This window comes from Musa acuminata, chromosome BXJ1-4 (genome assembly GCF_036884655.1).
Source record: "Musa acuminata AAA Group cultivar baxijiao chromosome BXJ1-4, Cavendish_Baxijiao_AAA, whole genome shotgun sequence".
Taxonomy (NCBI): domain Eukaryota; kingdom Viridiplantae; phylum Streptophyta; class Magnoliopsida; order Zingiberales; family Musaceae; genus Musa; species Musa acuminata.
Window position 1 is genome coordinate 27,248,105 of NC_088330.1, and position 13,048 is coordinate 27,261,152.

Below are 13,048 nucleotides of genomic sequence, written 5' to 3' on the forward strand. Positions count from 1 at the left end.
CCAGGAAAGCTGGGCGGTGCAACCGCCCCAGGCAGGTGGTGGCACCGCTTGGGCTCAGTCTTCGAGCGAGACTGGGCAGTGCAACCGCCCCTAACAAGCGGTGGCACTGCCAGGGCTCAGTCTCTAAGCGAGACTGGGTGGTGCAACCGCCCCTGTCTCTCCGGGCTCTGCCAAGCGGTGGCACCGCCTAGAGGCTCAATCTCCGAGCTTTGCCAAGCGGTGCAACCGCCCCAGTCAGGCGATGCAACCGCCAGACCCCGGAATTCCGAGAGATGACAGTTTTGAGCTCGGAATTCAAACTGGTTTGGAGCCTATAAATACCCCTCTCATCCCTGGGTAAAATATACAAGCACAGAGAGATTAAAAGAGAGAAAACGCTGCTAGCAATCTCTAGAATTTCTCTCCTCTAGCTAAAGTGTTAGAATTCTGTTTAAGAGAGGAGAGTGAGTGCTTGTAAGGGTTGTCTCCTAAACCCAATAAAAAGAGAAGAGGGGTGTAAGAAGGAGATTGATCTTCGCTTAGTAAAGGAAGATCGTTAGTGGATACCGGTGGCCTCGACGAAAGAGGAATCGGAGGAGTGGATGTAAGTCACGATCGACCGAACCACTATAAACTCTCGTATAATCTGGTTTGCATTTACTTTAAGCATCTTATCTTTACTCAAACCTCCTCAGTAGCTTACTGCCTTCTGCTCATTTATAAATGTGTTTCTTAGTTAAGTATTTTCCGAATCGGCGTTAAGACGGAAATCGGTTTTATTGTATGAACATCATATTTCAGTTTGCGCTTACATTCTAATTTCTATCTTAACTGCAAACTGCATTCCTTACTTTACTTCAAATATGTTTTCGTAAGCTTTCAAAGTTATTATCTGCACGAAATGACTTTTACGTCGAAATCGGATTTCAACGTACGAACGCAGTTTTAATCGTCGAAAGTTTTCCGCTGCACTAATTCACCCCCCCCCCCCCCTCTTAGTGTTCTTAATCCTAACAAAAATATGATAACATAAATAATAACTTTAATTATATAAGTAAAAATATTTATTATAATATATATTCAAAAATACATTATCATATTTTTATATATTACTTATAAATCTAATCATAAAAATATATTATTTAAATATAAGTTTTAAGGCCTTAATGAATAGACTAACAATCAATATAGTGAAACTCAAAATATTATTATTTGAAACTAATCTAATATATTATATATGTGAGTATATAATCTTTCGTTCATTACAAATATCTTTTTTTTTTTTTTATAGCCTTCTAATATTTCATTCTTAGTTAACTCTAATGTTTACTCACTATTCTGATTATAAAACTAATATTTGGTTTGATATAAATTTATGCATATAGTAGATTTTTAATTGTGCATGCATATGGAATATCATTGATATGATTCCTTCCCAAATCATTTTTAGGACATTGGTTTATATTAAAATTTTCAACAAAAATATATATTGAATCTCTTCAAGATTTAATCAATATATCATTTCTGAGATAGTTTTAGTAATCGTTCGGATTGATCTCTAAGGATCCTTATACCAATAACATAAATGATCTCATTTATATCAATAATTTAATTTTTTTAATGAAAATTTTCTTGATTTCGTACAATAAACTAAGATTATTATTAGCAAGTAAAATGTTATGTACGTATAAGACCAAAATAATAAATATACTTTTATTAATCTTCAAATATATATCAATTAATAATATTTTTATTAAATTTAAAAAAATATAATAATATCACAAAACTTTATATATCATTGTTTGTAAACTTATTTAAGGTCATCAATAGATTTCTTAAATCCACAAACAATTTTTTTTCCTTTTCTACAAACCCTTTAAGTTGTTTCACATATATTCTTTATCTAAATTCTAAAGTCATTTTCATATCCATAACAAAATATTATAATGAGTAATTAAAGTTATGACGATAAGTAATGAGTCTTTTTTTAGAAATAGGAGAAAAATCACATTATAGTCATTTTTTTAAAATAAAATCTTTGACCATAAGTCTTGCTTTATATTATTAGATATTATCTTTTAAATCAAGTTTAGTCCTAAAGACTCAAATATAATCGACATTTTCAGAATTATTGTGTAACTTAATGATATCCTAAACACTATTCTGATTCATAGATTTTCTTTAATGTTATTGTTATCTAAGAATTTATTCAATAAAATGATATAATAATAATTGAGCATAAATTTCAATAAACATAATCGGATAATAGCAACAATTAAGAATAAACATCATGCTCTCATGTGAAATTAAACCATATTTCATAATTTTTCTTTTATCCTCATGTATTTAGTAGCCACATAAATATCTAAAAATAATAATTATTTTTTTTGATAATATAAATAATTAAATTTGAATAATAATAAATCATATCAACAATAAAATATATAATTTATATTAAATTAATAAAAATAATTTATTATTTTTATGACAATTTCTGTTATTTTGGTTGTTCAAACAATAATGCTAAATCTGAAGGGTATAAATGTAAATATATGATATCAGCCTAATTAATTTCATAAGGGTAAGATTAGAATTAAGGCTAATCCATTGGAATTAAATGATTGCAAGATGGTAACAGCGTCCTTTTAATCGGTGAAAACACCCTAATCCCTAACTCCTTTTCTCCACTGCAGCTTCTATACTGCGTTTCACAATGGCATCTGCCAGCGCTCTTACCCGCCGTTGGCCACGCAAGCTCTCCGCGGCCGACCGGCAACCTCTCGGCGCATCCTTACAGGGGTCGTCATCCGTCGCCGTCGCCGCCGCTGCCGCGCAGTGATCTCCTTATCATGGTCATTTCTGCCATGCATGGCTTCCCGGCGGCTATCCCTAGCACCAACGGCGGTACAATCGCCTCCATTGTCGTCGGCTTCACAGGCGACCCTCCACCGATCCGGCGATCGACTTCATGGAGTCGCACTGACTGTCGCCCAGCGCCGCAACATCAAGCCGACCGCCAACGAAGCATCCGAGAACGCACCAATGGCCGCCGCACTTCAACGGCGACCGTGCAGAGTTCCCCCTTCTGCTCCAATCATCAACACGGCAGCACTACCGCCCCTGCCTATGGCAGAATCGGCAGCCACAGTAGGCCGCCGCGACCGCTGGCCCGTCGTCGCACTCAGCAACGCCGCCACCTGTGCAGTAGCTGAGGTCGGAGAACAACCGAGGCCACCACACCCATCGCCGCTTCAGCCGTTTCACGCAGCCCGACAGGGCCGATGACCAAGGTAGGCCGTTGCCCGTCACAGTGCGCGACGACGTCCGTCGATCAAAACAAGCAGCACGCTTTCCAACACACTTTCATCGGTGTTGATCCCCTGCTAGCAGGCCACGAAGGATAGTGTCACGGAACGAACATAATACATCACATTAATTCGAAAATAATATTTAATTTGATAGTAAAATAATAATTAAACAAATTTAATCTCTCTCTCTCTCTCTCTCTCATATATATATATATATATATAATGATCTTAGATAATTAGATTTCATTAACATATTATTCTCATATCAATTGTTAGAAATAGATATGTAATTTGAAAACATTAACACAATGGATTAAAATCTAATATATCATAGATATGTGAAAAGGGTGCCTATCTTTATTTGACATGCTTATGTCAATTTTCAATACATCTTCGATTCTTGTAATAAGTTAGCCCTCTTCGTTTCTTTCTTTTAATTTTGTATTAGTATAGATTATCCACATCAGTATGAAATCGAAAAAACTAATATCCTTATATGTATAAATATATCTCTTGTGGGAGTCTATAATAAAGTACTTTTATAGAAAATATGAAGAATGATAATGAATAATATTTTAGGTCTCAGAGCTTCGTAGGAGAGGACAATTGCCAATTATTCTATATATACCTTCCACATATTAACTAATTAAATTTGATCCACTATCATTCATAAAATAAATAGGGATGATTATAACAAGACACTATTGAGGAACTCGTGCGCCGTGGCTGATGAGTCAGCATGGCCTGGTCCACGGGTTGATGTTGGGAGTCTTCGGTTGGCTGAGCTGGTTGCTGAGGTCGGTCAAGCCCTCGAAACAGAGTGTTGACGCCAGAATGTTGATTGGCGTCTCTCGGTCCGAACACCCATTAGCGGCTCGTCGTCGGGATGCTGGTTGACTACTCCAAGGTTGGAATGCTCATGGCTCGAGGGTGGTCGCTCTCCTGCAAGGATGGCCCTCGTCGGGTGAATGTCGACTTTAGCCCCTCCGACAAGAAAGTTAGTGGTGGGTTGATTTGTTTCTTTGCCTCCCCCTGGGCCGGATGCCGACTAGGGGCTTTTATACTACCGTACGAGGGTCGGTCGTACACGGGTTTGGTGTGGCGGCCGATCCTCGAGGGGTGAGATGGTATTTTTATGCGATCGCCGCATGACACCGTCCCGAGCTTTCCGGGACGAGACGTACCGAGCAACGCTTTGGTACGGATTCTGGCTCGACGTGTGGAGGTGCTCTTCTTGCTGACTTGGTTGTAGCATGGTGTGGCATTGATCATGATATGGCTTGGTCCCAAAATATACCTTATCACTTCTCCCCCTGGATGTGGCCGCGGATGTATTGATTGCTTACGAGGGAAAGTTAGATTGGCTCGTAGTGAGGCAGTTTGGGGGGTGGCGTCCTGTGCTTTGGGAAGGGTTAGCACTGTTGGTTGGGCGGCTAGGCCTAGGCAGGATAATATTGGTGAGTCACTAGTCAGGGGATCAAGTTGTGTGACTCGGGAATAGATTGGATCTGTTGGCCAAGTAACTGATCTAGAGCTCAGGTTTGAGACTGGCAAGTCGCAAGTCAGGGGACCGATCTGGCATGACTTGGATAAAGACTAGTGAGTCGCAAGTCGGGGGACCGATCTGGCGCGACTCGAAAAAAGACTGACAAGTCGCAAGTCGGGAGACTGATCTGGCGCGACTCATAAAAAGACTAACGAGCCACAAGTCGGGGGATCGATCTAGCGCGACTTGGAAAAAGACTGGCGAGTCGCAAGTTGGGAGACCGATCTGGCGTGACTCGAAAAAAGATTGGCGAGCCGTAAGTCGGGGGGCCGATCTGGCACGACTCGGATAAAGACTAGCGAATCGCAAGTTGGGGAACCGATCTTGTAACACCCCTGATTAGTCCCACATCGAAAGTGGGCAAGATTAAGATTGACTTATAAGGAAGGGTCTGATGAGTGTACTACTATTAACTTCAACTGCATCATCCTCGCCATTGTCGCTTGGAACACCTCAGGTAAAACAACCGAGGGTCCCATGGTAAGTCCAGGGGGTGACAACCTTGGATCGTTGAATAAGCGCTAGTAGTGATCTGGTGTCGAGGCCAGGATCCCCCCGTCTCTAAGGACGGGGAGGGGCTGATCTTCGGGCCTAATAGAGGGGTGATCGACCGGTGGTTCTCCCTCAGGGAGAGCTCCTACAGGATGCTTCTACAACATGGTTCTCCTTTTAGCGCCAAAAATGTTGAGAAACTGATGCGCTATGGCTGATGAGTCAGCACGTCTAGGGTCGGTGGCCACTTTCCTGTAAGGATGGCCCTCGTCGAGTGATTGCCGACTTTGGCCCCTTCGACGAGCAAGTCAATGGTGGGTTGATTTGTTTCTTTGCCTCCCCTTGGGCCGAATGCCGGCCAAGGGCGACTCAGCGCGTGGGGGTACTCGTCTTGCTGACTTAGCTGTAGCGTAGCGTGGCATTGATCATAAATTTAGCTGACTTAGCTATAGCGTAGCGTAGCGTAGTATGGCACTGACCCAAAATATAGCGTAGTATGGCACTGACGTAACGTAGCATGGCATAAACCCAAAATATACCTTATCAGACACCTATAAATTTCATATCTTCATATACAAATCCAACTAAACACAAAGATACAATGGCTTTTATAAAATTTTCGGCTCATATCTATTCAAAATTCGGGGAAAAAACACACTATTATCATATGGTATCCCTTCCACTCAAAACAATGCAAGGTGGATACCACTATGACAGACATCGCCTTCTATTTTAAGTGACTCTTTTGTCTTGTGCAGAAATTTCCATGCAACTTTTACTCGGAGTCAAAACCACAAGTTGATTGAATGAGACGTTCTTCTTTACTCGGGAGCCAAATCAATGACGTCTCCATATCTAATTCATTATTATTACGTGGAGTTGGGAGGTGAAATTGTACACGACTCTCGAATCACTCATCATCGTTCTTCCTTGGACAGCTTAACAATGGTAAGGACATCGAGTGAGTAATGCCCACAAGTCTTGTTTTCCTTTTTGTTTATCTAGAACGTGACTTTTAGGTTAAGCACTGCCTGACTTGGATGTTCGTCCAATGATCTGTGTCTGTAGTTAATGCAGCTTTGTTTGGCAATATCGACAAATATATGATGAGTAGTTTGTAAGAGCCTAAGTAATTTTTCCGCTTGTTATTAATTATTATTTGTTATTGTTGTTATCATTATGATTGTGTTTATTTTTGCTACACATCGATGGTCGATTTAAGACTGATTTAAAAGATTTTTGTATTATAATAATAAGATTGCATACGTACATATATGTATATATTCCTTCAATCTAGTAATTTTGGATTCTTTCTAATAGGAATGACATGTCTGAAGAATTTAAATATTCAAAAGGTTTATACATAATAATTTAATATTTGAAGGGATAAATAAGTTATTTTAAAAATTTGAAAGTCGATTAAAGAGAGAGAAAAAATGTAAACATTTTTAATAGTCATTAACAATTCACGCTCTACTATTTTTACATTGAAAAGAAAAAAGAACAAAAGTTACTTTTTTTTTCTTTTCTTTTTTTATATTAAATGCATGGAATACTCGTTGTTTAAGTATTTAAATCGACGCATGCAGAAAAAAAGGTGATGAGCTCAAAAGTTGGGGTATGCCATACGACGTCATGCCGGTCTACGTCATGTTGAGACAGCGTACAGGATTGCATGAAATAAGACGGGTCCAAAATGTACGTAGTGTGGTGGTCCCACCACAAATGTTAGCGGAAAACATGGTGAAACCCGATTGCGGCGCCGCCCACGGACGATGCTGTTGGCTCCAATCTCCTTCCGCCAATCGGTTCCGTTGGCCGACACAGCACAGACAAGCAAACAGACAATTAGAATGAGTCGTCGACCTAAACAGGAGGCCTTGGGAATCTTCCGACGAGGTGTCCCTCGGACTCCTCTGCTTCGCACCACGAATCCACTGATGCCATCTTTATAAAGAGCGGCCATCGCTGCCCGTTGATGACCCCACGAAGCCACTGCGTACTCCCACAATGGCGACGCTGAGCGATCAGTGGGCGAGCCTGGGCTCCCTCGTGGCCAGCATCATGTTCCTGTGGGCCGTCGTCGGCCGCTACGTCCCCCTCCACCACCTCGAGCACTCCCTCACCAAACACTCCCGCCGCCTCTTCGCCTTCGTCTACCCCTACGTCAAGGTCACCATCCCCGAGTTCTCCGGCGAACGCATGAAGCGCAGCGACGCCTACACCTACGTCGAGGCCTACCTCAGCAACTCTTGCTCGCAGAACGCCAGCAGGCTCAAGGCCGAGCTCGGCAAGGACAGCGGCAGCCTCACGCTCAGCATGGACGAGCACGAGGAGGTCACCGACGAATTCGAGGGCGCCAAGCTCTGGTGGGCCTCCGTGTCTCGCTCTCCTCCCCCGCAGTCCATCTCCTGGTACCCGCCGCCCGATTCCCGGCGGTACTATAGGCTGACCTTCCATCGCCGCCACCGCGATCTCGTAGTCGGGCAGTACCTTGCCCACGTGCTGCGCGAGGGGCGCGAGGTGGAGCTCCGGAGACGGCAGCGCAAGCTGTACACCAACAACGCCGGCAACAATTGGTATGGGTCCAAGAGTACGGTGTGGAGCCACGTCGTGTTCGAGCACCCGTCCACCTTCGACACGCTCGCCATGGATCCCGGGAAGAAGCGGGAGCTGATGGACGACCTGATCGCCTTCCGCAACAGCAAGGACTACTACGCCAAGATCGGCAAGGCGTGGAAGAGGGGCTACCTTCTCTACGGCCCGCCCGGAACCGGAAAGTCCACCATGATCGCCGCCATCGCCAACTTCCTGGACTACGACGTCTACGACCTGGAGCTGACCTCCGTCAAGAACAACACCGAGCTGAGGAAGCTGTTCATCGGGACGACCAGCAAGTCCATCATCGTCATCGAGGACATCGACTGCTCGCTCGACCTCACCGGCAAGCGGAAGCGCACCAAGAGCAAGAAAGAGGACGAGGGAGGCGAAGACAAGACGAAGCTGCCGGGGGAGGAGGAGGACAAGGAGGAGAGCAAGGTGACGCTCTCCGGGCTGCTCAACTTCATCGACGGCCTGTGGTCGGCCTGCGGCGGGGAGCGGCTCATAATCTTCACCACCAACCACGTGGAGAAGCTGGACCCGGCGCTGATACGGAGGGGGAGGATGGACAAGCACATCGAGATGTCCTACTGCCACTTCGAGGCGTTCATGGTGCTGGCCAACAACTACCTGGGCATCGACTCGCACCCGCTGTTCGACACCATCAAGGAGCTGATGGAGGAGGTGAAGATGACGCCGGCCGACGTGGCGGAGAACCTGATGCCCAAGTCCGTGAAGGACGATGCCGGTTCGTGCCTCGAGGGCTTGATTCAGGCGCTGGAAATGGCCCGGGGAGCGGCGGCCAAGGTAGACGACGGCAGTGGCGCGGACGAGACGGTGGAAAGTGAGTAGATTGATGAGTAGGCGGAGATGGAATAATTTGGCGTTAATAATTTCATCTGATCACGACTAGTTTTGTCGCCACAGTTTTGTGGCGATTCGAGAAGGGGCCCGAAGCAGATCGGCCAATCGGTTGAGAGATCATGTCGGCTCCACCTTATTCTGCGTATCCTCTTATCTTAAATTAAAGCCTAGTGTGTTGTGCAATTGATACTCACCAATAATGATGACTATGTATTACTAAGAGCTTGGCACTATCACAGCTACAGTAATTCTCCATTATCACTCCAACATAAATAGATACGTACGATAAGGTAATTGCTAATTGATTTAGGAGAAATGATGTATCTCTCCCAAACAGAATAGTCTTCTTGGTACAGTGACATTGGGATTATCAAGCTCATTTACATGGAGCATCCTTTAGCTTGAGCATCGAAAGGGGATTGTCATTCGATCGCTATCTAGCTCATATATCTCTTTTCATTTTGCATACATCATTAGATTAGAAGGATCCATATCTCTGATATGATGTCATCTTCGTCAAACTCCCAAGCATGATAGGGTTTGCTCAGCATCACTTAAGTCTATGGTTGGAATAGCGAAGCCATAGAATGCAAAAATAGATCCAACCAAACTCCCCCCATCATCGCATGGATAGGTGACCTATGCTGATAAGGTGAGTCTAGAATTGCCACCTTCTATTAGTAATAAATTAGATTTTTCACATATTTTGGATCAAAATAGGTCAAAGAGATACAATTGGTCATAATTGTTGTTGTCAATCTTTGACATCTCTATCTCTCAACCATCATCATTATTGAGAGTTGAGAAGTAAAAACATATACTCTAATATCATTCATGATTGTTCTTTCTTTGAATATGTTGATCATAATAAATAAACCGAGTGAATAATAACTATAAGTCTTCTTTTATTTAGAATATGACTATGAAATATGATGAGTACTTAATTTAATTCTGAATAATTTTTCCTCGGATTTCTTATTATTTTTTATAATTTTGGTTAATTTTGCTACATATTAATGGTTGATTTAAGATCGATCTAAAATATTTTTTGTATTTTAATAATAATATTACACATGAATTACTGATTTTGCATTGGTCTCTTTAAGTTTAAATTTAGTATATATATATATATATATATATATATATATACTAATTCACAAGTTGTTGTAACATGGAATTGAGGTGTATATTGTAACCTTTTTAAAATATAAATATCGCTCCTAAATTAGTAATTTTTCACATGCCCATCTAAATTTAAGTTTAAAAAACAAAACGTCAAAAATAGTACATAGTGAACGTATAAGGAATATATTCGGTATTTAAAATTTTAGTACTTACATATATTGATTAATAATCATGATAATTCAGGTTAATTGAATAATTCATAATAGGAACGACATTTATCTGATAGGATAAATAATAAAAGCTCCTATATTAATTGATGAAATAGAATATAAATGATACAAAACATATTTAATGGTTATATTGAAGAGACAATTAACTTTTGATAACTTGATCATTGTTGGGAAATCATAGGGGGCGACATCATATGCGCAGCGGAAGAACAAGAAAACAAAAATCCCCGATTCCCAAAAAGATGTTCGTCGTCGTGGGAAGATTGGTGCGCAAAAATCTGCAAAATACAAAACTGCGTATAGAGATTGTGTTACCTAGGGAGATCGTATATCCCTGTTTCCTTGCAGATCCTTAGGAGAGGGTGAAGGAGGTCAAGCGTCCTCCTCTCTAGCGGTGATCCACACAGCAGGGTTGCGACGACGCTCCTCAAAACTCCAGGCCTACTCTGAGGTGGAGAGGGAGAGGAGAATAGCAAAGGCAAGCAAAGACTCTAGCCTATGAGGCTGTGAATCCCTCTTATTTATAGAGGTCCCGTGTCAAACCCTAATGGGTCCTCCCCTAATGGGTATTGGATCTGCATCCAATAAGACAAGGGCTCCATCAGATATCTCATAACTGAACCTCTACTCATCGCAATGCCTACTATATGTGTGTGACCCTCTAGGCCCAATATCGAGCTGGCCGTGAGTCATACCTGTCAGAACTCCTTCTAACTCAGTGAATTATTATCTCTGTAATAATTCACTCGACTCATCGACTACGGACGTACTAGGCCACTACGCCGTAGTCCCCAGACGATACAGGGGAATCCAATCCATTGGACCTGTCTGTCCTCAGTTACCGTGTACCTATAGTCCCTCATCCATCTAATATCCCAGAGACCGTATATCGAGCATGGTGCTGTCAGACCCATACGGTTTCTACTCGAGTCTCGCTCTAATCGGATTCTCCCGGAGAACTCTTTCTCTCTCAACCAGAATGACCCTGGCCAGGGATTTGTCTGAGCAAGAACACATAGGATATTCCTCTCATGACGCCGAGAGTGGATGATCCTCTATTGACACTCAATAGCCCTCGTAAGGTCGACTACCACTCCCAATGACCAGCTGTACTAGATCTGGGGACAGCCAAACCTATAAGTCTGGTATCAAAGAGTGGAGCACTCATACAGGACATCCTTGGTGTCTCAAGTCTAAGGACCAGATACACCACTAGGACTACGGAATCGCTGTCTGACAATAAGGCATCATCAACCATCCAGCATTCCGTAAGCGGATCAATCAGTGAACTCATTCTCCAATGAGCACCTGTACTGTATCCCTAGTGTCCCTACACGAGCAGCTATGAGACCAGCTGCATCCATCATATGGACGGGTATACAGCACACCAGTCTATCCGGTTATCACGATGTCCCTCTCGAGTAACCTATGACCGGGATTATTTAGGATATGTGTTTAAAGGTGAATCGATCTCATTATCGTGATCTCATCACGATCCGATTCCCATTGCACAAATCCAAGGACATCACAATATATATATGCATTTATGCAATAGTTATAAAGTGATATACGCCAAAATATAATAAGCAAAAAGATTCTGTATCAAGTCACACGTGCCATCACTCACGTGATTGGCTTGCTGGGCACCTATGACTAGCAATCATCACAATCGTTCTCCTTGAAGATGCTAATCTTGATGGAGTATCTGTTAGGACTATTCTTTCTGGTCATACATCCAAATATTTAATAAACTCAATCTCTACTTTGTTACATATAAAAGAAAAAACTAATATGTAATTGTTTTTCAATGTTTTTATTTTGAATAATATTGCTTGTACCGGGCAGTACATACCGGTCTATCAACAGACTGGTGCATTGACTGTTTACTACCGAAAGGTAACTTCGATTGCGACTGTTTTCATTCTTAAATCGATCAATGACGGAAAAGAAAAAAAAGGGAGAAGAAAGAGGTCAAAAAGAGGTCAATTATGGAGAAGAAATAAGAGGAAAAAGAAAAAAAAATCTAAAAAACTGACACGACGATGAAACCTTGGTGACGTCGCTTGGAAAAGCAATTTCTTCTTCCTAGCAAAAGAAACCGAGCGAGCGAGATGACACCTTTTTTTTTTCTTCTTTTTTTGCGTCCCCCCCCCCACCCCTTCCCCCCCTTTTTTTTTTCATGTGTGGAGAAGGAGGGAACCCTTCACGCGGGTAGAGCCGTCATTATATATATATATATATATATATATATATATATATATATATATATATATATATATATATCGAGCGGTATAACAAAATGTACTATTCGATATACTTATACCGTATTATACCGAACTGAACTCAAAACTACGATACTTAATTACAAACCTTGATTTATTTATTAATATAAAAATAATTTTTTTTCCTGAAGAAAGAAAAATATATTACAAATAATGATCTACAACTAGTAAAGTTTGCCATCAGGCAAGCCAAAAATTTCAAATGCGCCCAAGGAGCAACCAATGTGTAGCTTAGCTACCCTCCCTTATAATACGTGAAGATTAACAACATTCAAAAGAGGTCAAGGATTATAATATGTGAAGATTAACAACATTCAAAAGAGATCAAGGAAACATATTGAGACTTTGCCAATTCGAGTAATCTAGACTAGTGTCTTTGGTACGTCGAGGCTTGATAAGGGTAACTGATAATAGCTAAGATTTTCCTTGATAATAGTTAAGATTTCTCCAACTATATAAGAAAATATCGTAGTTCTGTTAAGGAAAATCCTTCCTCCTAACGTGTATAAATATGGAGCACCATATTAATAAAAAATAATATCTTCTTCATTTCATTTCTAACATGATATTAGAGCCAAACTTAATATTTCCACGGTGACAACAACTATGATCTCGCAGCCA

At 41.6% G+C, this 13,048-nt stretch overlaps 1 protein-coding gene across 1 annotated transcript; it reads left to right on the forward strand.

The window, feature by feature from the left end:
* Positions 1 to 7,195: 7,195 nt before the first annotated feature.
* On the forward strand, positions 7,196 to 8,973 carry LOC103981909 (AAA-ATPase ASD, mitochondrial-like). Its single transcript, XM_009398668.3, has one exon. The coding sequence runs from the start codon at positions 7,336 to 7,338 to the stop codon at positions 8,776 to 8,778; it is 1,443 nt and encodes a 480-aa protein (XP_009396943.1). The 5' UTR covers positions 7,196 to 7,335; the 3' UTR covers positions 8,779 to 8,973.
* The last annotated feature ends 4,075 nt before the right edge of the window (positions 8,974 to 13,048 follow it).

Excerpts from the sequence above, each read along its gene's own strand:
- LOC103981909 (XM_009398668.3), top strand. The coding sequence starts at position 7,336 with ATGGCGACGCTGAGCGATCAGTGGGCGAGCCTGGGCTCCCTCGTGGCC.